Genomic DNA, 25,189 nt, shown 5'->3' on the forward strand with positions numbered 1-25,189 from the left:
ACGTTTCCGATACGCTTCAGTCTATACGCCAAAAAATGTACGGAAGGAAAGGATATGGAACGGAAGGGAGACGGAACGGATAGTGCCCATTGTCTTATTCATTTACATGATATAATATTTTATGTAAACGGAAGGGAAACGAAAGGGAGCTGATATGGAAGGTATACAAGAGTATCAACAATTTAAAGAGCATATTGTACAAAATATCCCTAATTTTGTTCATAAGTTTATTTTTAAAGTATGTACGATTTAGTTGAAAAGAACTGGCACATGCCCTTAAAATTATGAATTAAAATACAATTAAAATGAATGTACCAACATACCTTCTTCCAACATACCTTCCAACATACCTTCTTGAAATTGATAAAAACGGAACTCGCTCAATTAATAATATAGGAACGTACTTAAAATTTTGTAAACAATATTAACTAATGTCATACACTCCTGAAAACGGATATTTGACATATGATATGGCGTACGTTAAACGCAAATACGTTTAAAATAAAATATACGGAGGGTACCGCTTAAATTCCTGTCCCGATATTGAAGGATGGCTTGCACCAATGCATTTCCTTCATAAGTCTATCCTTGTGTTGTAGGAGGTTTGACTAAACAAGGATGAACCTGTGTCTTGAAACCATTCGACTCGATTTTCTGTCCTCCTTCAATACTGGGACGTAAATCCTCTCATTGCTCTTATGGGGAGGCCGTCGTATATTTTATTTAAACGTATTTGGTTGAACGATTACTGAATTGTGATGAATTTTCAGATGGTCAGAACGTAACGTACGTGAAAATATAGGCCCCAGACAATAAACTATGACGTCACGGAAGCAGGCGGTTTATTGCATACGCCCACGCTTTTTAAGATTAATCTAAATTTAGTATTCAATTTAAATAGGAGATTTCTTTGTTTATTAGTATATAGATATACTCTCTACCTCTGGTCTACAAAACCTAAGGTCTACAAGGCCTTCAGGAAGGTATAAAGAAAAATATATGACTTATAGTTATTTAATAGTCATCCATTGAAGGAAGATGTACGATCTAGTGCATGCTATTAGAATGGCTGTAGTAGCAGGAATTTGGCCTTATGGCTGATTTTTTATCGCTTTCTTTAATGCTTTAATATATGGCTTAGATGATAACAGAAAACGTTGGATCCGTAAACGGTTTTCGATTCCTTGGAAAAAAAACTTATTTCGTAAAATCTCTATTTGGTGGTTTGTACAAAAAAACGGTTAGTTGGGTAAATAAGATTGAATTAATAGAAGGTTGCAAGCTGAATGTTAGGTTATGTTTAACAATTTGAACCCAATACTGAAATAGATAAGCAGTTACAAATATATTTTAATTTAAAATTATCATTTAAAATAAATATTTACTACCTTAATTAATATTTTATCTATTATAATATTATGAAGTATATGAATATTTTAAAAGCACATGATGACTGTTGGGATAAAAATCTTTGTTGTTAAAATTTTAAACAAGCTTTATAAATTAGAATTGAAAATGTGTAATTAGGTTATATTTCTTAGGGCATGTGACATTTTTCAAAATTTTGAAAATACTAGACCTATAAACATTTATTTACTTTACTAACAGATTTTGTACATATTTATGTTTGCATACTAATTAATACAATAATAATAATACATCAGTATTTTTGTTATTTGTAGATACTTATTATTGTAAAATATTCCATTAAAATTATTAATTTTATGTACTAATTTTAACTTTTAGATATGTTGTATGTACTAAAAACATCAATCATGCTTCTTATGCCGGGTCCAGACCAAGCAGACCAAACAATGACAAGACAGAAACATTCATGTTTTACGACAAAATTGCGACAAATCCAATACATTTTTACGACATTTTTGTCCCATTTTTGTTTTGTTTCAAAATTCGGATACTTTTCAATGTCCCGTCTCGAGTTGGTAAAGATCAAAGTGTCTATGTTTTGTTCGTATATTTTACGACGAGTTGTCGGCGCAGTGTGGATGGCACGTGCTGCCAAAAGTATACCAGTGAAATCACACATGGTTAATAAAACTCATTCGCAACAACTAAACTTTTGACTTTGTTGTCCTTGCGGTGTGGACAATTTCTCTCAAGTTTGTCTTGTCAGAATTCACCATTTTTTGTCGCAAGTTTGTCTTGTTTTTGTTTCAAAATTGTATTTACTTTATTTTTTTTATTGTTTGTTCTTTTTTTGTCTCAAAATCGCCATTTCACTTTTTGTCGCCTTGGTCTGGACCTTGCATTATACTTTATCAGCTTTAAACAACTAAGTTTTTAGTTATCTGGAATTACTTGATGAAACTAAATGTTATTCAAAATGGAATTTTAAAACGAAATACTCTTAGTAGTTAAATGGAGTTTTTATTAAAAGTTCTTAAAACCCACTGAAGTAAAATGGCGATTAGTTTTGGATGTCTTTAGCTTTCATTCTCAAGTTATTATTAAGAATGTTAGAAGAATGAAGTGTAAGAAAATGCTATTAAAAAACGTCATAAACAAGGTTGTCTGTAAGAAAATAGATTCTTAAAGTTTTAAAGGTATTCATTACCTTAGTACATTTTACTTCTTTTATTAACTTTATTTAATGTATGGAGTATTGTTTTTAATTTTTTTTTATTGAACAAGAACTTCTATCATGAACTCATATTAGGGTAACTTGCAACTTATTTAATGTATTATTATGAATATAATAAAAAATGTCTATACCTATGTGGCGGATTCATCTCTCTAAAAAAATCCTTTATGGGCATTTAGCCGCTGCACTGCAAGAAAATCTACAAATCTATTTTAACACAACGTCAAAGGTTTCTTGTAGACGTATCTGTTTTAAAAAAGTAAAGTGTTTTCGAATAGTTGAATTTAAATATTTTAAATAGTTTTTTTTCTTTATACTTTGTATTTTTTTGCTTCCGACGACGGAAAGAGATAAACTTTCCGAAACGTTAAGCATTTTTTTCTTTGTTAGGCAAATTTGTATAACTGTAAACATAACTTCTGACAAGCAGTTTCCGTTTAGGTTTAACGCAGAAATGTTTACAAAAAATAACTACACTTGCGTGCATAGAAATCAGCCCAAGGCAAAATTTTGCAAAATTTTGCTTTTGTCAGATTAAGAAAAAATACATGCTATTTGAAAGACAATTTCATATTCTTTGAAAAGAGTTTAGAGATATTAATTTGTATTTTGGTTTCTTTGAATTAAAATTTAATTAAATTATCGTTTTTTATTACCAAGAGGTATGTTATTATTTATTTATTTATTTATGGATAATTAACTAAACTAAATTTTCAATAATGGGTATGACCCCCTCTTGCTCTAACAACATCTCTCATACGATTTGGCATAGATTCGATCAAATTTGATATTGTTTCTTGCGGGATGTTAAGCCACTCTTCTTCTACTGCAACAATGAGCTCTGGGTTTGGGGTTCACAAAGTTGGGGTTCTTCGTCTAGTACGAATTCTTCGTTTTAGCTCATCCCATAAATGTTCTATCGGGTTTAAGTCTGGACTGCATGCTGGCCATTCCATAACCCGAAATCCGACTTCTGAAATGTAATCGTGTACGGTTCTTGATGTGTGTGTCTTCGCATTGTCATGCATAAAAGTGAATTCGTTTCCAATGTAGTCGACGTAAGGTACCACATGAACTGCTAAAATCTCCTCAATATACCTAGCACCAGTTAAACCTCCTCTCCCGTGCCGACGGTCGCCCCAACGGATGAAAACTTGGTCGGTTCGCGCAGTTATAGAAATTGCATCCCAGATCATGCACGAACCACCTCCATAAGCAATCCGCTCCTCAATGCAGCATTCTGCGAATCGCTCACCTGGCCTCCGGTACACTTTTCTTCTTTGGTCGCTACCATAGAGGCATATCCTGGTTTCATCTGAGAATAAAACAGATTCCCATTGTTCTAGTGTCCAATTCAGATGTTCCAGTGTAAAACGCAAGCGTGCTTGACGATGAGCTGGGGTAAGTTTTGGACCAATTGCGGGTGTTTTGGGGGTCATGTTACTTTCCTTCAATCTTCGTCTTACAGTCCACTGACTAATAGTCACTCCTCGTGTTTCACGGAGCTGTTGTTGCACCTGAATAGCATTAAGACGCCGATTTCTTAACATTGTTGACACAATAAAGCGGTCATCACGATCCGTTGTATATCTCTTTCTACCAGTTCCAGGTCGACTACGAAAGGATCGAGTCTGTCTCCTCATATCGTTCACACAATCTTCGAACCGCTCCGCGTGTCATATTTAGTTGCCGAGCTACAGCTCTCTGTTTAAGTCCATTTTCCATTAAAGCGATTACTTGGGCGGCTTTTTCCAGTGATGTATGCATTAAATTGAAACACGAATCAAACAATGAAACACAACTAATCAGAAAATAAAAGAACAATATGAAAATTTCGATTACAAATGTAGTAATTGCAATATTTGACAAGTTTGTTATTCTTATTGTCACCACAACACAAATACCTTTTATTTGTTTACCCGTTGGTACGCATATAAACGATAAGTACCCTGAATAAATTTATGCTCATATTAAAGCATGTTAAATTATCTTTGAAACAGCTCATATTTTTTACTTGCCATGATAAATAGATTCTAAAAGACACAGTTAAAACCAAAAGTTCACAGTGGGCCGATTTCTATGCACGCAAGTTTATTTTATTTTGTAGATTTTCTTGCAGTGCAGTGGCGAAATACCCATAAAGGATTTTTTTTTGGAGAGATGAATATAATATACTATAAAACAATAATGTAAATGTTAATATTTTATTCAGACAAGTTTCACGAGCTCACCCACACAATAATGCCAATATTTTTTCTTTACAAAAACGTTTACGTCTATAGGCCTAACACGTGAAATGCAAAACTTAACCGCTAGCACCAAAGGTGATAGCGAAAGCGATTTTCAAGATCAAACTCCCGATACCGACGATTCTGGGGCTCATTCGTATCCAGAAGTATCAGCGGCGAGTAGTTTAGGCGCTGGCGGTCTGGGATCTTTCAAAAGGGCGCCTATCATGGGCAACCGAGGACTAGAGCAGCGAGGCAAGAAGGGAAAGACGAAAGACTCACCAGCGGTAAGTTTTTTTATTCTATTATTTTTAGATGTCTTAGGTTATTAAATGTATAAAATAGTATTAAACATGTTAGGTTCAAGTGGTGTAAGAATGAGACAGTTTTCAACTTTTAGTTTTTTTCTTAGTTACAACCATTTAAATACAAAATTATTTCTTTTATAAGATGCATTTGATGATAAGGGAACTATTGCAAAAGTAAAAAAAATATACCTAAAGTACCTCTAAAAAAGTCAGTATGTAGGATAGTGTGTGTGTGTGTGTGTGTCTCATATTTAACCCAAAAGTTAAGTTAAGAAACCAAACAAGTATATAGAAAAAATATTTTAAAAAGGCTGCAAAGTTAGTCGTCCACTGCTGAACAAACCCTCCCTTAACTCTAGCCATTTTCTTCTATTTTGTGCCACTTGAATCCAGTTTTCCAGCCACCCTCTTAATGTAATCTGTCCATCGACTAGAAGGTCGTCCTCTGCTTCTATAGGCCTCGTGTCTCGGTCTCCATTCCACAAGTCTCTTTGTCCACCGTCCATCTGTCATCCTAGCCACATGTCATGCCCAATTCCATTTAAGATGTAAGACAGATATTACCGCATCTCTTACTCCTGTTCGATTTCGTATTGTATGATTGGGTATTTTATCTCTGAGTGTAACTCCCAACATGGACCTTTCCATTTTCCGTTGCATGACCTGTATTCTATGTATGTTCTTTTTTGTCAAAGTAAGCGTTTCAGCTCCATACGTGAGGACAGGCAAGACACACTGGTTAAAGATCTTTCTTCTTAAACATATGGAAATATCAGATCTCAGTATATGCCTTAGTTTGCCAAATGCCGCCCACGACAAACCTATTCTTCGTAGAATTTCGTGGGTCTGATTATCCCTTCTAATACCGATCTCATGCCCTAAGTATTTATATATATGCACTTGTTCCAAAGGTATGTTATTAATGTTTAAATTTCCACTTAGTACTAGGTTTGTCATGTATTGTGTCTTTGACAAGTTAATTTTCAAACCGACTTTTACCGAAGCATCATTCAGCATATTCTGTGCCTCCTGTATGTTGTGTATTATTAAAATAATGTCATCTGCAAAACAGAAATTATTTATCAATTTGCCATCGATGTTAATTCCTGTTGAATCCCAGTTTATCATTTTTAACATACTTTCTAGCACAGCAACGAATAGTTTAGGGGACAGTGTGTCGCCTTGTCTTACCCCTCGATCGATATTGAATTTGTCTGTGCATTGATTTGTCGATATTCTGACGTTTGCCGTGGCATTATCATATATATGTCTTATGATTGAGGACTATCGATGATCGATGCGACTCTCACTTAGTGTCTCTAGAAGCTTCCACTGGTCTACCGAATCGAAGGTCTTCTCGAAATCCACGAAGACAAGCATTAATGGTCTACTATACTCAATGCATTTCTCGATAAGGACCTTGACTGTCAGAAGATGGTCACTTGTTCCGTAACCTGATCGGAAACCTGCTTGTTCGCTCGAAAGAAAAAAGTCTATTTTATTTGTCAAACGCTTGGTGAGTATTTTAGTAAATAATTTGTATACGCGGTTAAGAAGGCTGATGGGCCTATAGTTGAAAATATATTGCGATATATATTGCATACTATTTAATTTTTTTGAGAAAATTAGCATTATTTGGATTTTTCTTTATTAGGTCCAAGTGGCTGCTTTGGAAGTACAGAACGTTAGGAAAGCCATCAGTCGATACGGTACTCTTCCTAAGGGAGCCCGGATAGGAGCGTATTTAGAATCTCTACGTCAGAGTGGAGTATCTTCGACAGATGAAAGCACCGTTCAAAATCATCAATTACCTAGTGAATCCTCTTCTATAGTTCCCAGGTAATTTGTAATACTATGCATATTTTGACGTAGTTATATTATCAGTACACTACGAGTCCTCAGACCGTACGGGCGTCGCTCTGCGTTTTTGCTCTGAACATTATCTTGAATCTTTTTTCCACCTTATCTTTCGGCAATAAATCGGTGTGTTTGGTTTTTGTGAACAAAAATAATTAGACTATAATGGCTAAAGTATTCAAATGCTGTAAAAACAAAATAAATAACAACTGGATATGTACAGTATGTAACAACATTTTCCATCCAAGCTGCTGTAAACGTACAAAAATTACGAGATAATCTCCGAAAATTTTATCTGTTGTTCATCTGACTGTCGGGAAGCTTTGAAGGGTGAAGAAAATGATGCAACTAAACACTGCAAAGTCTAGTACAGGAATTAAAAAACAGAGCTGCAAGAAAAAAACGCCTATATAAGTAGATTAAAAAGAAACTCCCAAGCTTGCCAGGAAGACTTCTCTGTCGTAGAGGATGAACTGGAAAACCGGGTAAAGAAATATGAAGACCAGATCTCCAATTTAAAGGCTAAAGTAGAAGAACTGAATCTTGAATTAAATGAAACGTGAAAGAACTGAATCTAGAATCAAAGCAGCTGTGGAGAGTTCTATTAGATTCACTCCTGATTGCTCTATTACGACAATGCAGGTACCAGTTTCACCAAAGAATCCAGTACCAATTTTACCAAAGAAAACCTGTCAGTTCCGGCGCTTGCTGGTGATGGGAAGTTATTATAGCGTGAAGAATATTCCGAAGCTTCTTAAACTTAAAAGGAACGCGGGAAGTGATATCAACTGTCAGTTCTCCGCAGAACCCCTTACCATTGGGACCATGGCCAAAATGGGTACTAATCTTAGTGAAGCTTTTGGTAGGGAGGACCATGTCATGTTGTTCGTAGACCCACGCAGTGCTAATGAAAGAACGACTCTGACCAGTTCAGCTGTAAAAGGGATGATGGACCTGTACAAACATACGAATCTAATTATTATAGGGGCATGTCAAAGTATGACATCATATAAACAAAAACAGGCTGTCTATGAGTATAACCTCCTTATTAAAAAAGAGCATACATGCTGTGGAACGTGGTGGAATTTTTTATATCGCTTGATCAGTTTACACCAGATGACATGTTTTCTTTACGGAGGCAGCAAGCAGACTACATGATTAAAAAGAATTTGGCAAATTTTATATATAAAGAATATCTAGAGCATACTGAGGAAATGCCACAGGCCAAATTATCCTTCGAAGAACGACTGAAGAAGCTTCTGGGGAGGTAAACAGGATAATTGGCGTCCTAAAATTACAACTTTCCGGAGACATTTCCGCTGCCGTCTGATGCCTTAAGGGGACCAACTCTGCCTGCAGTTCATTTAGATAGCCCACTACCAACCGACATACAACAAAATTTTCGGAAACGCTACCCCAGAATAGAACTACAAACCAATTAAGTAACCTGAACCTACACATTTACTACCAAAATGTACGTGGCTTACGAACTAAAACCGATGTACTCTACACTAGTATAATCGCCGATGATTATGATGTTGTCCTGTTAACTGAAACGTGGTTGACTGATGATTTTCGTGACTCAGAACTCTTTGATGACCGGTATATAGTAATGCGCAGAGATCGAGAGAACGGCAATTCTGATAGAAGAGGCGGAGGGGTTTTAATTGCTACCAATAAAAATATCCGCACTCAACTGATTAATTCACAAGTTTTGGTGCCAGTGATTTTCTTTTAATACTATGTAAGTTCAATAACTATGTATTTTACGTGTGCTGTCTATATGCCCCGCCAAATTCCGATATCGCAACTTACACTTCTATTTTTGATTATCTGGATTCCATATTGAAAGATGGTGATCCTATATTATTAGCGGGCGATTTCAATCTTCCCTTTTTTCCTGCTGTTATGTGTGACATAAGTTCGTCCCTGATGCATTTCTTATGTTTTAATAATTTAGTTCAAGTGAATAGTGTTTATAACTTTCTCGGTCGTAGGTTAGATCTAGTGATAAGTAATATAAATAATTTAGCCGTACAAAAATGTGTATCTTCATTGATTGTGGAGGACAATTATCATCCATCATTACGCATTGATTTTAGTGTCAAAACAACTGATGTTAAAAAGATAAATTCTGTCTATACATATGACTATAGTAAAGGCAACTACTTGCTATTGCATAGTATGATGAGGGATGTTAATTGGGACTCCCTCTTAAACATATCTAATCCTAATGATTGTATGTCTGAATTATATTGTAAACTTTATAATGTTCTCGATAAAACAATTCCAAAGAAAATATCCTCTAAAAGCTTCCACAAACGAAAATTTCCGCATTGGTTTTCTAAAGATCTTATAAAAAAGATAAATATTAAAAACAAAATGCACAGAAGAAATAAATTTTCTATTGAATTCCGAGATCTCAGGACCAGTATTAAAGCTCAAACAAAGGTTGAATTTCGGGAATATCATAAAAACATTGAACACAATGCGTCACTCGATCCGAGTGGGTTTTGGAAGTTTATAAAGTCTAAATCGCAGGGCAACGGGGTACCTGAACATATTATTCACAACGATACATCCTACGAGGGAAGTCTGGATATTGCTAACGCTTTTGCAAACTACTTTAAAGGAGTTTATGAACCGTCTGAAATCGATGTCTATTCGGATTTCGGTGATTTCTGGGGCAATTTTGACTTCGTTGAAATAACAAATGACATGACTCTAGCAGCTATAAAGAAATTAAAATCGAAAAAGTCCGTTAGCACTGACAATATCCCTTCTTATATTTTTAAAGGATGTGCCGAAATACTAGCAAAGCCTTTGACTCATTTATTCAATTGCGCTCTTAATACGGGAGTATTTCCCGATACATTAAAAAAATCAATAGTGGTTCCAATTTACAAAAAAGGCGGAATTGATAAAATTCAAAATTACAGACCTATTAATCTACTTAGTCCACTTGCTAAAGTTTTTGAAATCATACTGCATGAGAATTTGCAACTTTTAATCAATGAACACATTGTGAAAGAACAGCATGGATTCCTTAAAGATAGATCAACTATTTCTAATTTAAGCGTTTTCACAAATTCAGCATCCCTTGCGATTGATAATAAGCAGCAATTAGATGTCATCTATACCGATGCTGAAAAAGCATTCGACAAAGTAAGCCACAAACTACTACTTAACAAACTTATACATTTTGGTCTTTCCAAAAAAGCTTTCGAGCTGCTCAAAAGCTATCTGACAGATCGGACCTGTACTGTTAGAATAGGCAACGAAACATCTGACGCATTTACTGTCACTTCAGGAGTTCCACAAGGGAGCAACATTTCGCCATTGCTGTTTATTCTTTTTGTGGATGATCTTCCGGAATGCATAATGCACTCCGAGTGTCTTTTGTTTGCGGACGATTTCAAGATTTACAAAAATGTTGCCTCCGAGAGTGACTGTATTGATCTTCAGAGTGATTTGACAAATGTTATGACTTGGTTTACAAACAATAAAATGTTTCTTAACATCGAAAAATGTTCATTTGTGAGCTTTACACGTAAGTCAACGAGGATAAATTTTGAATATCGTATACATAGTGATACTCTGACTGAAAGTAGGGCTATCAAAGATCTGGGTATAACGTTTGAATCTAACTTAAGGTTTAATCTACACTATCGAAACATGGTTAATAAAGCATATCAAATGCTGGGTTTTCTTATTAGAAACTCTAAGCATTTCAAACAAATTAGTACGTTGTCCAAACTGTACAATTGCTTAGTCAGGCCTCACTTAGAATATGCATCAATTATATGGACTCCTACAGCGGAATGCAATCGGGATCTGATTGAGAAAATCCAAAAAAAATTTCTAAGATATCTATATTTTAAACAAAATGGTGTTTATCCAGTTTTCCCTCTGCTGGTATCATATAAAAACATGTTAAGCTCATTCAACTTCCAGGATCTACACGCCCGAAGAATCGTACAATGTTTAATAATATTATATAACATAATAAATAATTATAAACTCAATAATTCAGATCTAATAAATAATATCAAATTTCATGTCCCAAAAATCAGCCTACGTCGCACAACAAATTCAAATAAAACATTTAATATACAGGGTGTCCCAGAAATGAGTGCAGATATTTTAACTGGTAGTATAGTTCAACCCCAGAAACACGCCTATGAGGTTTTTTTTGCGAAAAAAAAATGTTGAAAATTTTATATTTTTCTTGACATTTTCCGGAAAATGTTGAAAAACTTTTGAGTGCCACTGTTCACTCCCCGGGAAATTCGTTTACCGGGCATAGAGAGTGTCGGAGAGAATGCAACGTTGCCACCTCCTACCATACCCACATTCTGCATGTTTATCTATAAATTCAATTATTTTAAGTTGCTACAGAAAAAAAAATACGAAAATTAATTTTATTCATATTAGTGTAGATTGCTCTACTAATTGTAGAGAAACGCGCAATATTTTAAATACTTTTTACAGTGGAGTAAACTGAAAAATAAATCTTAACAATTATCTTCTTTTTTCGCCATATTAGGAAATATTTTCAATCGTTTCAATAAACAATTATAACCTTTAATGTTTAGTTAGAGCTTACCCTTTTAATGAAAGTGTTTTTATCCAGCACATACAGGGTGTCCCAGAAATAAGTGCAAATATTTTAACTGGTAGTATAGTTCAACCCCAGAAACACGCCTATAAGGTTTTTTTTGAAAAAAAAATGTTGAAAATTTAAAATTTTTCTTGACATTTTCCGGGAAATTTGAAAACCTTTTTAGTGCCTTGCAGTGTTGTAACCTCCTATGTTATCCACATTCTACATAGTTCTACATTTATAAATTCATAGAAAAATTTCTACTCAAAAATTAAGAATGTTAAATTTTTATCAGTGCTCATTATTAATAATTATTATAGAAAAAAAACACATTAATTATTTTTAGTACTTACCCTTTCAATGAAAACTTAACAAAAACCACGGAAAATTAACTAAAACATTACGTTTATGACGTTTACGAAAATGATTCATCATTCTATTCACAACCAGGTCACAAAAAAGAAATTCCTAAAATGTTTATCGTAATTTAGAATTCAATATTTGTTTTCTTTCATGTTTCTCTGTTTTATTTGAACCACTGATTTACAAAACACCTTGAAAAGCGCACATTACTTTGAATGCCGTCTCTTATCGCCACTTTACGAACTACTTTCAATTTAAGACATGTTTCACTCAACAATTTTAAATACGTATTTTGTTTTTTCGCTATTTTTTCGATGTATTTTGACAGCCCGACCGTCGCATGTCGGCCAAGAGTGCCACGTGTGAACTGGTCCTTTGAGCCGCGCCGTCGTGGCAGGCTTGCGTCAGACGACGATGTTAAGCAACGTTGCCGTAGTTACAACAATTTCAAATTCAAGAGATTCGAAGCAATCAAATTTGTATTAAATTTTAAAAATAAAACAGAGAAACATGAAAGGAAACAAACAAAACGAAAATGAATTGATTATTCGTCGGGCTGTTTTCGATATATTGAATTCTGAATTACGATAAACAATTTAGAAATTTCTTTTTTGTGACCTTATCAATAATCAATTCATTTGTGTTTTGTTTGTTTCCTTTCATGTTTTTCTGTTTTATTTTTAAAATTTAATAAGAATTTGATTGCTTGGAGTGTCTTGAATTTGAAATTGTTGAAACTACGGCAACCTCGCATGACGCAAGCTCGACACGCCGGCGCGACAAAGAAGCACTGGGCAGTTACCAACCAGTGATGCGTGGCTGTCTTGGCCGACGAATGGTTGGGTTGTTGACGGAATTGTCGAAATACATCGAAAAAATAGCGAAAAAGCAAAATACGTATTTAAAATTGTTGAGTGAAACATGTATTTTCTTAGATTGAAAGTAGTTCGTAAAGTGGCGGTAAGAGACAATAATTCTCAACATTTATTCATTCAGAAAGATATTCAAAGTAATGTGTAATGTGTGCTTTTCAAGGTGTTTTGTAAATCAGTGGTTCAAATTGTGATGAAGCCTATACGAAAATAATGTGTTAAGTTAAAATGGGGACTGTTATTTTAGCAGTTTTTATAATAGCACGTACAAGTAAAAAGCAGCACAATGAAGTGTATTTTAGTTAAGTGTGTATCGAAAAAGAGAACTGTCGCAGTTACATCGATCTGTCATATAAGTATCTTTTTAATGTTGGGTAAGTTTTTTAATTTAACTTTTAAACATTTAACTTTTAATTTATTTTATGTAATAATATCACAATCTTAAAAATGTAATGCATCTCTGCAAACTCCTCAGGTGTTGTGATTTTATGACTTACTTGTAAACATATACTTTCTTGTCCATATGGCAACACAGTGCGTCGAATTAACTGAAATCCGGCTTGATCCGGGTAATTGGATGTAGTTGGCAATACCTGCCGGCGGTTCTCAAAATGTTGCGATTATTTTTTTAAATTTTCAAAGTTAAATAACTCAGTTATTTTCAATTTATTTTAAAAATGGTAAAGAGAAAATATGTTTATTTTGACCAGATCTACCACCTCTTAAAATATCTGCACTCATTTCTGGGACACCCTGTATATACGGTCAGTTCTTATATGTGCCACATCCTGGACGAATGTAATGCAGTGTTAAGTCAGTTTAATATAGATATTTTCCATACAAATGTAAAAGAAATAAATAAGATCCTAAATCACACCTCCTTCACCACAGTGAAATGATATTATACCTGCACATTTTTGTTTTTTTTTACTTTGTATATTTTAGTTTCAATTCAACTATTTTTTTTTATATTTATTGCATTCATTGTATGTACAGTAGTTTTAGTTTTGTTAAGTTAATTTATTTAGATTTAAGTCCCTTATCTGTAACAACTATTCTTTTGGTGTTTGTAAGGAGTAGTTTAAAAATAAAATAAAATAAAAATAAAATATAAAGAAATTATTTCAGGTCGTTGTCTCCTAGAACCAATATCAGGACTCAGCCTCAAATGATTAGGAGTAATTCCTCCAGTGGAGTAACTACCTTTCATGCGCCCCATCCCCCTAGTTCTCCAACGTCTTCGAAACTTTCGAGAAACAGAAATTTAACTAGGTAACTAATTTTTATAATATTTTTTATATGTGATTATATCGATTATATCTAAAATTTTAGTGACAAGTGGTTACTTCAAAATATTATGAAAAAAATGTATAATACTGAAAAAATCTAATGAAGTTATTTTATTTAAAAAATATTAGGGTCTCTGCTGGGTGTATGTTAAACAAAATACTATAGTAAACATAATTTTTTTTTTTTTTTTTTTTTTTCTTTTTTTTCGATCCTAATCCAATTTATAAAAAAAGAACACACTATAGTAAACGCCACGAATGTTTGGGAGTGATTCATCGCTTGATGAAGTTTGAATAGACACGCGCGCTATCATTTTTACATTAAAAACGTAAATTTTTACCGTAGGTTTTTAAAGGCCCGGTCTAATCATCTGCCTGCGCTCCTCCTTCTTCTTCTAAAATTTTAGCGTGATTGACAAAGACCATACTATATCGCGTTTCTTTGATTGATTCGTTTTTGTGCGTCAGTCCATTGGTGCGCTTGCAGTGCGACCAATGGGGCATTCCATTTTATATTTATAACCAAATATATGTTTTGACAAGACTTTGACAGTTAAAACAACAAATTACAACAGATTATATATTGATTATTATATGACTTGAAACACCACGGCACTGGAATTAAGTTTTATGTGACCTTGAACAGATTAGTTCACATGGTAGCGACCAACGAATCACTCCCAAACATTCGTGGCGTTTACTTTACATACAAAAAATCTATAAAAATGAACTATTTCTTACTTTCAAACTTTAAGAAACTTCCTGCATTTCTTATTATATTTATCAATGTAACTTATGTACAAATATTTCTTTTTAATATTGCACAGGAATAAATAAAACACAACATAAATAAAACAAAATACTTTATTAATAATAACACTTACTGAATTTTATACCTTAAAAGTTAGTTAATTAACTACTTTAATCTTAATTTTTTAAACCAGCAGATTTCGACATTATGTCTCTGCAGTACTACAATCTATTATTTAGCTATCGTGTAATGTTATTTTACAGCTACTCTAGTTTTTGGTACCATATACGAGTGCGGGATGGTATACAAATTTTATTTATGGCTAATACAACTCTCTGGCAAAAGGCGTCTCTGAGCACCGAATATTAACTATTAACTATGGTCTGGGTAAACACTTAATTTTCTTTCCATTTTTCCTTCACTTAACTTTAAAAAAACACAACACACGTAATAACACAGCCCATTTATTATTTCTATATGATTTCTATTTGACATAATTTGACACAAATTATAACCTATCATTGGGAAAGAGTTTGATAACTCAAAAATCTTAAGTCGAGTTCATACGCATCGGCCTCCGTGTGTCGTTTATCGTTCCGTCACTCCAATAATATTGAAATATGATCTGTCATTTAATAAACCAATAAAACTGGTTAAAAACAACAAAAAACGACGCATGACGGATAATTTTTTTTATTAAACTTAATGTTTTTTTTATTATTAGGAATAACACCGATGGAGTTAGATCAAGCTTGCGTACCTTTAAAACAACCCAAAGCACATTTAGAGGAGGCAGTCCCTCCCGATCGGTACCACCTCCCACTTTGGCCGATCTTGAGTTTCCACCTCCTCCGACTGACTTACCGCCTCCTCCCGAAGAGTTCGACGGCGTAGGCACTATCGATACCGTAGATTGCAGTACTTCTCTCATGACCTCGTCTACGGAACATAAGAAAAAGATCGTACCTATGTCGCCGATGTTACCAAGCAAAAAGATCAACAGGGAAGCTCTGGAGAGTTTAGATGGTGGAGGGGACGTGTGTACATTACAGCCGTCGGTAGAGGAAGCTAGTTCAAGGTTAGTAGTGTTTATATAATATTGTTACGAATTCCGTGGGTCTACTAATTTAAACTCACGATATAATCCTTGACGAATTTATTTTTCTCACTATATACACAATTTGTACTGATTACAACACACTATGCAACTAACAATACAGCTACGATTTTCTAGTCACCATCTAACTGCCTAGCGCGGGTGCGCTTTATGTATCTTAGCGGCTGCTTCTAGAACGTTCGGAAATTATCTGTAGTATTTTCTTTTTACTAGTAGGTAAATTCTTTTTAGAAGATCGAGATTTTCCACGTAAGCCTCAGAGATGGCGCGCTACTCAATTCCCCAGATTTCTCTGCCAATAGATGTCGCAACACACCTTGACAATATGTTTATACTAATATAAACATATAAATATAAATAAATATATAGCAATGTTATCATAATATGAGCAGCTTTCTTTACTTTCAGTATACAGTATGTCCCCGGATTATCTTTACAAGAGGAAAGTCTTATTTAATATTGACATTTTGAGAAAAATGCATTCTTCATAAAAATTTTGCTTGTTCTAAAATGGTTAATGCCGTTTATATATATACTTTTCCAAATTTCGATACCGTATCAGAGAAAATTATAGAAAACATGAATATATGGTTGAATTTTTTCCAAGTCCTATTGCATATAATATATAATATATATAATAAATTATTATTAATTAATTAAATATAATATTGCATATCCAATATAATTTCGATTTTATTCTTTGATAGATGGTTATTAATTTTGATTAACGTCATATTTTTTGCTGTTGTTCAAGTATTATGTTTTCGGATAACTATTATCACCCTTTCCATAGGACTGAACTAAATAAATTTTGTGCTTCTTTAACATCTTAAAACAGCAAAAAATATGACGTTAATTAAAATTTAATCAATAACAATCTATCAAAGGTTGAAAACAAAACTATGTTACCATGGAAAAGTGTTTCAATTTTTAGGACTTCTAAACTACATTTTCATGTTTCTTTTAATTTTCTCTAAAACGGTATGGAAATTTGCAAACGTTTAAACGGGATTAACCATTTTAGAACAAGCAAACATTTTTATGAAGAATGCGTTTTTCTCAAATTGTCAATAATAAAAAAGTTTTTCCTCTTATAAAGACCATCTGGGGCCATACTGTATATATAATTTAATTTGAAATGCGATTTTATAATCAATTTAATTCACATGCTTGTTTTTTCCTGATTATTTTTTTTTAATTCAGGTTCGGCGTAAGTTTAAAGAAACGTGAGCTTTCGTCGGACAGTTGTAGTAGCGTAAAGGACAATCTCAACAAGGAGGAGAACAAATTCAGGGAGGAGAAAAGTCCACAACGAACCAGTTTAAGTCTCACGAGTCCTAGTCACGACGGTAAAAGTCCCATGAGCGTTGATTCCGATGTTCCTGCGGTCGGTTCTCCTCTGGAACCACTGCCGCCTCCGCCTCATTTTCCAGACACGGGAGGTAAGCTTACTATACACGTTTAAAAAATACTTTTTGCTAAAATTTTGAGAACCACTGGCAGTGGTTTCTTTTCTGGATTTTCTATCTTGTAAATTTAATCTAATACCCATGTTGCCATATTATCAAGAAATTATGTTTTTTAACTAAAAACTAAAAAAAAATTAGAGAAAAATGTTCAAAAATTCATTTCGAATCTTCAATTTTTTTTTCGCGAAAAAAACCTCATAGGCGTATTTCTGGGGTTGAACTATAGTTAAAATACTTGCACTTATGTCTGGAACACCCTGTATAAGAAGCCGTGATTTTGTAGGCATTCCTTTTCTATGTTGAATAAAATATTTGTATCGTGAAATAGTAAATATCGTCCCATTGCTGCCAAAAGTCACTAACTTACTTTTTATTACTTCCGAGAAAAATGCGTCTAAAGATGAATTGCATTGCATAAAGATGTTATAGTTAGTAACTATTCGGTATTAAAATAAAACATAAATAGCCAGAAATCGTAGTTAATGACTTTTGCAATCGTTTCTCCGCTTCAAAACATAGTTAGTGATTGAATTTGGTTGTTCGGAAAAATGTTATTTAGTGACTTTTGGCAGCAATAGGACGATATCTTGAACATTAAAAAATACTTCTCTAACTCCCAGTGGATGACATACCAAGAATTTACAACTTTGAGAAACATCTCACTGTAGTATTGAGTAATAAAAAGGATTGGAAGAAAGAAACGCTTACTCAGCATATAAAAGACTATACCATCACGTGGTATACTGATGCTTCCAAAACCAAAGCAGGGACAGGGATAGGAGTATTTGGGCCGAAAACTAAATACTCCGAACCAATGGGCATCTACCCCAGTATCCTTCAGGCAGAAATTTGCGCTATCGAAAGATGCGTACAATTTATCTTAGATAGGAACTATCGAAAACAGGAAATTGCCATCCTATCCGATAGTCAAGCAGCACTTAACGCGATCAACTCATTAACCATCAATTCGAATTGCTCAAAGAATGCCTAGAGAAGCTCAACAAATTAGGCAAAGAAAATAAAGTCCTCCTACTCTGGGTGCCTGCTCACCAAGGGATAGAAGGCAATGAAAAAGCAAATGATCTAGCTAGAAAAGGAGCGAACACTCCACTAACTGGACTAGAACCGTTCTGTTTTCTAAACGGGAACCAACTGAAAGCGGAACTGAAGAATCTGGAAGACTCTATCCGTAACTTGGAATGGGTGTCCTCCAACGGTCTAAGACACTCGAAAAAGTTCCCCAGAACTTATGACCGAGAAAAATCAAAGGTTTTCCTTGATTTAAGGTTTTCCTTGATTTCCTTGAATCAAAGGTTTTCCTTGATTTAAGTAAAAACAATCTTCGGATTGTCACGGGGTTTCTAACAGGACACTGTCTCCTCAACGATCACCTCAGTAGGCTGAAGGTGAGAAACAACGGCGAATGCAGATTTTGTGTGGAAAATGGGGAAACACCAGAACACCTTATCACTGAGTGCACCGAGACGACGACCATTCGTGCCATGAACCTTGGTACGTCTGATATCGAGGATGGAGAGCTGGCCTCTGTGGAGCCGTCTCAGATACTGGCTTTTGTTAAAGCCCTGAGACTCTAGTGATGAGATACACAATAGATCTATAAGGTCGCGGTGATTAACTCCCCTCCTAAACATTCTACATTCTACAACATTGAAAAATATGTCGATTTCAGAAAAAACAAAGTCAGAACTTGTAAATTTTCAAAAGATATAATAGGCCCAAAAATTGACGTAACCGAATTGACATAATCTGCTAAATTTCTTTGATCGATAATTTGTTTTAGCATCAGTCCCATTCATTAACCCTAGAATTCTCTAACACAGTATTTCCAACTATTTTAATCCTTGTTAATATAATTATTTATTATTTTTAATGTCATTCACCTAGCAATGTAATAATAATATTAAAATGGTTTGTTTCCAGTAGATGAGGTAGACTCGTCAGAAAATTGCAATCAGGAGGATTTGACGTCAACAGAAGACAATAAAAATTCTTCGAAAGTGTTCAAAAATAAGTTAGTGAAAAAGGAGATGGAACTCAAGTTAGTAGCCGAGATTAAAGAGCGAGCGGATCAGAAACAAGGGAGAAATCTTAAAGACTCATCATTTGAATCTATTTTGGCTGTGAGTGGTATTGGCCACGATCCTGTATCTCAATTAGGTAAATATTTTACTTATTCATTATTATACAGTAGCCTACAAAAATATTGAAACCAATACGATTTATTTTTTATTGAGTTAACTATTAAAAGTTTAAACTTAATCAATTTAACATGCTCAATATAGTGGAGTGCTTTAAGCCCTTATGGGATACAAACCTCGGAATTTATTTACTGTGAACGAATTTTTATAAAACTTTTTGCATTGTATTGTTAATAAGATATATTACAAAGTTTACCCATTTAAATTCGTTGCTTTCTCTTTAGCATTTAAATAAACACACATATACAAATGCATACATAGAAGATGGCTCCGTGTTCCGAAAAATCTCTGTATCAGGCTTCCTATTTGATATTTTCACTTTAAACCTTTTGCAACATATGTGTTTAATGGTAGCTCACATTTCAAAAATCTTTTTATATATATACAGGGTGAGTCAAATATATTTGTTTTAGGTTTTCAATGAAATGCTTTATATTTGTTTAGTTCAGTGAATTTGCTATACAATTCCGGTTTCAAAAATACCTTAATAATATAGAGTTACTGAGTGGTTTTTGAACTATGACCGCGTCCAAGAGTTTTTTTCATCGCATTTTGCTAAATAACTTGAAATCAGTTACATTTAGCTAAAAACGTGTCATATGCTTTTTTGTTCGTCAGAGAATTACCTTTCCAGCGGTATATATGATTTCTATTTTGTCACAAACGGTTTTTGACAATTTGCCAAAATATTGTAGCGTTACATATCTAGTCGTTATGGTAAAAACACAATTTATATAGATCCTGAAAAGTAATACAACGACCTAATGACTATTTAACTATCAAATGTAATTGCTGGAATTTTTAATGTATTTGTAAAAATATACGGAAGATGGTGTTTACCCTCCTAAGTCGTATCTCACTGTGTTTGTAACATCAGCAATAGATAACATTGATCACAACCAGTCTTCTACTGCCGTTACTTCTTTCCATGGTTCAAGTGTTACTATTATTCAGCATCCTCACAATGAATCAACTATAGAGATTGACAATGACATCATTCGTATCCAGCAGTGGAACAAACAAATTCTCAATGTTCTACCTGAATATTACATTACTCTTCCTGCAACTGGTAAACTAACAAGTGACCCACTTTTGCCAACTGTCAATCCACAGTACACCGACCACGATCCTGCATTCACCCCTAGGAAAGTTTTAAGTCATTGGCTTAACTCTGTCCTGCAGAGAGTGTATATTGAAGACATACAAGTATGTGCCTACGAGCATACATACAAGTATGTACATACGAGCACGTGCCTACAATATCGTTTGCTACTTTTCATGCACACAATGAACTTGGTATTAAAAAAATAGGTGTAATGCGTCGTTGCTTCCACTTCTTAATGACGAAATTGCAATGCCATCAGTGGTACGTCATATGATGGATATCATAGTAATAGCTACTGCAGAATTACATGCAAATTCATATCCAGATGTACATGCTCAATTTCTTCGTGGTAACTTTACAAGCAGCAAAACGGCTACAACTTTTTCTGCAATATCTGACGATCAGCTTCAGGAACAAAGGTGAAGGTGGATCATATCAAACGAGCCAGAAAAAAATAAATATTAAAAAAATACATTCCAAGCCAGAATTTGGAGCAACAGTCTCGTTGCACAATACACGATACCTTCACCAACCGAGTGGGGATGGATACTAACTTCGGAAGGGTCATACCGACCTGTGTGGATAACAATTCCAGAAGTTTCAAAACACTGTGTAGAACTTACCTCCTGTACTTGCCGCAAGCGATGTACATCTTGTAAATGTGTTAAAATGGGAATACGCTGTACAAAACTTTGTGTATGTGAAGTACAGTGCTCGGATAGTGATCGGTAATCATAAGTGAACGGGTAATGCAAATCCTCTACTCTGGATATGACTTCTGTACCTATATATAACTGTATGTTTGAAAGCTACTTTACAGTTATACCTTGAGTGTGCTTCATGTGTTCGATTTTAAAACGGAAATCAAAGTTTCGTCTTCCGAAAAAAGCTATACTTTATTTACTTATTCATCTAAAATTAGTTATTAAATTTTTTGCTTTTTAGCAGGTACAAAACCGCTGTATTACTTTACGAAATCTAAAATTTACATTGCTGCCCTAACGACTAGTTGTGCAACGCTACATTGTTTTGGCAGATTTTTAGCAACTGTTTATGATAAAATAGAAGAAATATATACCGTTGTAAAGGTAATTTTTTTGCGAAGAAAAAAGTATAGAACACATTTTTAGCTACATATAGCGAATTTCAAGTTATTTAGAAAAATCTGACGAAAAAATTAAATTAAAAAACATTTTTTTTAAGTAACAAATATTTTTGTTATTATAAACGTAAATAATTTTGTGAAATATACCATTAAAAAGCGCGTTTCCTCGTCTTTTATGATCACTAACAATATTTGTTAATATCGAAAAGTAAAACTGACTTACAGCGGGAAATATAGAAGCGTGTCTAAAAATTTTGGCGGCCATTTTGATTACGTCATCAAGACCGCTAGAGGGCCAGATTTGTGTCCCGGGCTTTTTATACTTCTCTATACATGTACTATCTAAATCCAAAAGGGTGCATTGGTTGCCAGATGTGAAATATTTTGGCATAATTTTAAGCTAACATACCCCACTAATTCCACATATTTGTTGAAGTCCAAAATAAGAAGTATTTTTATTTGTTTTGACTTTTTTAGTGTTGAACAATATGATTAATGGTTTTTATTTTTTTTTCTTTAGTTACTGAATTGTCGCAGTCGCTAAACTTAGAAAAAGAAATGGCTAGAAAGAACTCGTTGGGTAGCAGTACATTAAAGAGGCAACAGGAAGTTCAGGATCGATCTGAGAAGGAAACTAATGGAGTTAACTTTGTCTCTCAATTAAAGAAAACCGATATCAAGAAGCCGTTGACCAAAGAGAAAAGTGACGTTAGCGACTCGTCGATGATCATAGGTATTAAGTCTAAACTTAGGAAAGTGGAGAGTGACAAGAAAGCTGATAAAAAAGAAGGTTAGCAGAAATATATTTTTAAGTATTTTCTTAAAACATACATTTCTTAAATCGTACAAAGAGCTACGGTAATCGCAAAACAGATATTTTATTTAGATTAAAGCTGCAAAAATTAGTTTAAACCGAATTTTATTATCGCTATGTTGGTCACATTGCGCCGTTTTCAGTAAGGTTGTCGTTTATTATTTGACAATTATAATGTCAGTCATTTTGTATAATATAGTGTTTTATAATATCGATTTTTGCCTATTTTTATAGTTTTTTTTAAATTGTACTTTTAACACAAACAGTTCTCTTAAGAACTAAATTTTCAAGTTTTTATTATTGTATTTCTTGAAATTGTGGAAAATATGCTGAAGCATTTAAACAGTCTAAACAAAGAGATTGTAGCTTCCATGATAAACTTTTTGAACACGAACGTGACAATAAAGGTCTTTTATTACCTTATTAATTGCACTCTGAGAAGTAAGTTTGATTGGCAAGCACATTATACCACTTTTAAATAGGGATGTTCGGTCGTAAGATTTCAGTACCGGTATCCGGTATCACAAAGTACCGGTCCTACAACCGGTATACCGGTTCCAACAATTAGATTGGTGGGACCGATACTGAACCGGTATACCGGCTGGGCCGGAAGACCGGTTGGAACGGAAAACCGGATGAACCGGAATATCGGATATACATGAGTGATTCATGAGTAAGATGCTTTACTTGAATTTTAGATGTACTAAAAAAGAAGACTAGATTACTAGACAAAACTAGACTAACAATGCATTAAACATACATTAAAATAAATTACATTGCATGTTCCTGACCATATTATACCGAATGATCGATGACAGCGATGATAAAATGACAGCGATCTTCATTTCATAGCCATCGCTGACGCAGTTTTTTTTGATCATATTGTACCTAGAATAGGACAACACAATCAGCTTTACACAAAAACCGGTATCCGGTACCGAAAACGTTTTATACAGTTTTTTTTATTTTCATATTATCATAAATCTACTTTGCTGTACCGATTGAAACCGGTCCTCCGGTATTGATTGAAACCGGTCTTTCAAGATCGATTTAAACCGGTCTTCCGGTACCGGTACTGAAACCGGTATACCGGTCTTGTAAAAAACGATACCGATACCGGAATAATATTCCGGTATTGAATTATTATTTCAAAAGTACCTGTACCGGTATATCGGAAGACCGAACATGCCTACTTTCAAAGTTATTTCCACGTTCGTTTTTATTAAATTCTCTGATTATTAGTTTGTGCATTAATCGCACCCTCGTACTTGTTATTACCACTTGTGGTGTTGTAAGATTGTACATCAATAAATAAATAAATAACCCATAATAACGCTTAGAATAATCTTCATAATGGACTAGTTTTTGGCAATATAGTTATGGACTAGTTTTTGGCATATGTAATAAGTATAAAATAAGCTATAAAACAAATCAATTAATTACTAAAATATTAATTATTAAATTAAAAACAAAACGTAAAAATCTTTAAAAAATGAAATAATAAATATATTGTTTCCCAATTTTACATTAAGATTCATCTCATAAATCCATCACAGTCTGGCAGTGCTGCCTAATCGCTTAATTCAAAGTTGATCACATGCATCGGAAATTGTTTTGCCATTACCGTAAATAATATTCCATCTTTAACTATAAAATATAGTTTTCTCTTTTCCAAATTTTACTATTTGTTTTTTTTTTGTTGTCTTAGAAAACAGTTGATGGTATTTCTATTTTATTTATTTATTAGGTGATAGAATAGAAGACAACGAATCTAGTACGGAATCAACTAACAAAAGAGAAAGTACAGCGAGTACAGATAGTGGTAATTTGAAAATCGAAGATGGCGACGATAAGAGAAAAAGCACTGGTAGTATAAGCAGTTTGAAGAAGTTATGGGAAGCCAAGGACTCCGACTATGGCAGTCTTCAACTAAGTCCCAAATTGTCTTTGAAGAATACAAAGGGGGATGATATTTCGGAGCATTCTCCGATCGATAATTCTGATGATTCTTCAAAGATGGAGAGAAGTGTTAGTTCAGGTACGCTTGATAATATTCTTTATATTAAATTAATGCCATTTAACGCTAGTAATTATTTAGAATAAATTTTCAGACACCCTGTAATTTGCTATAGATGATAACCCTGAGAGTAGTATTTTTATTAATGAAACACAATATGTAAGTGAAAAAACTTTGCTGCAGGTTTGGTTTCAAAAACATATGTGAGGTAAACCTTTTTCAAATTTACCTTTATTTCAATCGTAGAAACTAAAAATCTAATGATATATAGAGTGTTCCAGTTAAAAAATACAGCTTTGATATTTATTATTTATTTGAGACACCCTGTACCAACTGAAAATAATTTTAAATTGTACCCCAGTTCTCACAATTTTTAAAAATGTAATCATTTAACTACAATACCAGCATCATAACTATTGCGAGTATAGTACCCTATATGTTAATATTAATTTTTGACATTTTTTAATAAA

At 33.8% G+C, this 25,189-nt stretch overlaps 1 protein-coding gene across 9 annotated transcripts in view; it reads left to right on the forward strand.

Moving 5' to 3' along the window:
- The window catches only part of LOC115889739 (tyrosine-protein kinase Abl), a 198,277-nt gene that overhangs the window by 170,203 nt on the left and 2,885 nt on the right, over positions 1 to 25,189 (forward strand). For 7 of the 9 annotated variants that reach the window (XM_030909803.1, XM_030909808.1, XM_030909807.1 and 4 more), the window contains 8 exons: positions 4,885 to 5,117; positions 6,793 to 6,977; positions 13,962 to 14,105; positions 15,598 to 15,951; positions 17,194 to 17,432; positions 19,401 to 19,637; positions 22,409 to 22,678; positions 24,450 to 24,740. In XM_030909803.1, the coding sequence (XP_030765663.1) occupies positions 4,885 to 5,117; positions 6,793 to 6,977; positions 13,962 to 14,105; positions 15,598 to 15,951; positions 17,194 to 17,432; positions 19,401 to 19,637; positions 22,409 to 22,678; positions 24,450 to 24,740 (1,953 nt within the window). The remainder of the gene's footprint in view (positions 1 to 4,884; positions 5,118 to 6,792; positions 6,978 to 13,961; positions 14,106 to 15,597; positions 15,952 to 17,193; positions 17,433 to 19,400; positions 19,638 to 22,408; positions 22,679 to 24,449; positions 24,741 to 25,189) is intronic. The other 2 variants (XM_030909806.1, XM_030909809.1) reach the window with 1 other exon arrangement.

Source organism: Sitophilus oryzae, unplaced genomic scaffold (assembly GCF_002938485.1).
Source record: "Sitophilus oryzae breed Bouriz unplaced genomic scaffold, Soryzae_2.0 scaffold_845_pilon_pilon, whole genome shotgun sequence".
NCBI lineage: Eukaryota > Metazoa > Arthropoda > Insecta > Coleoptera > Curculionidae > Sitophilus > Sitophilus oryzae.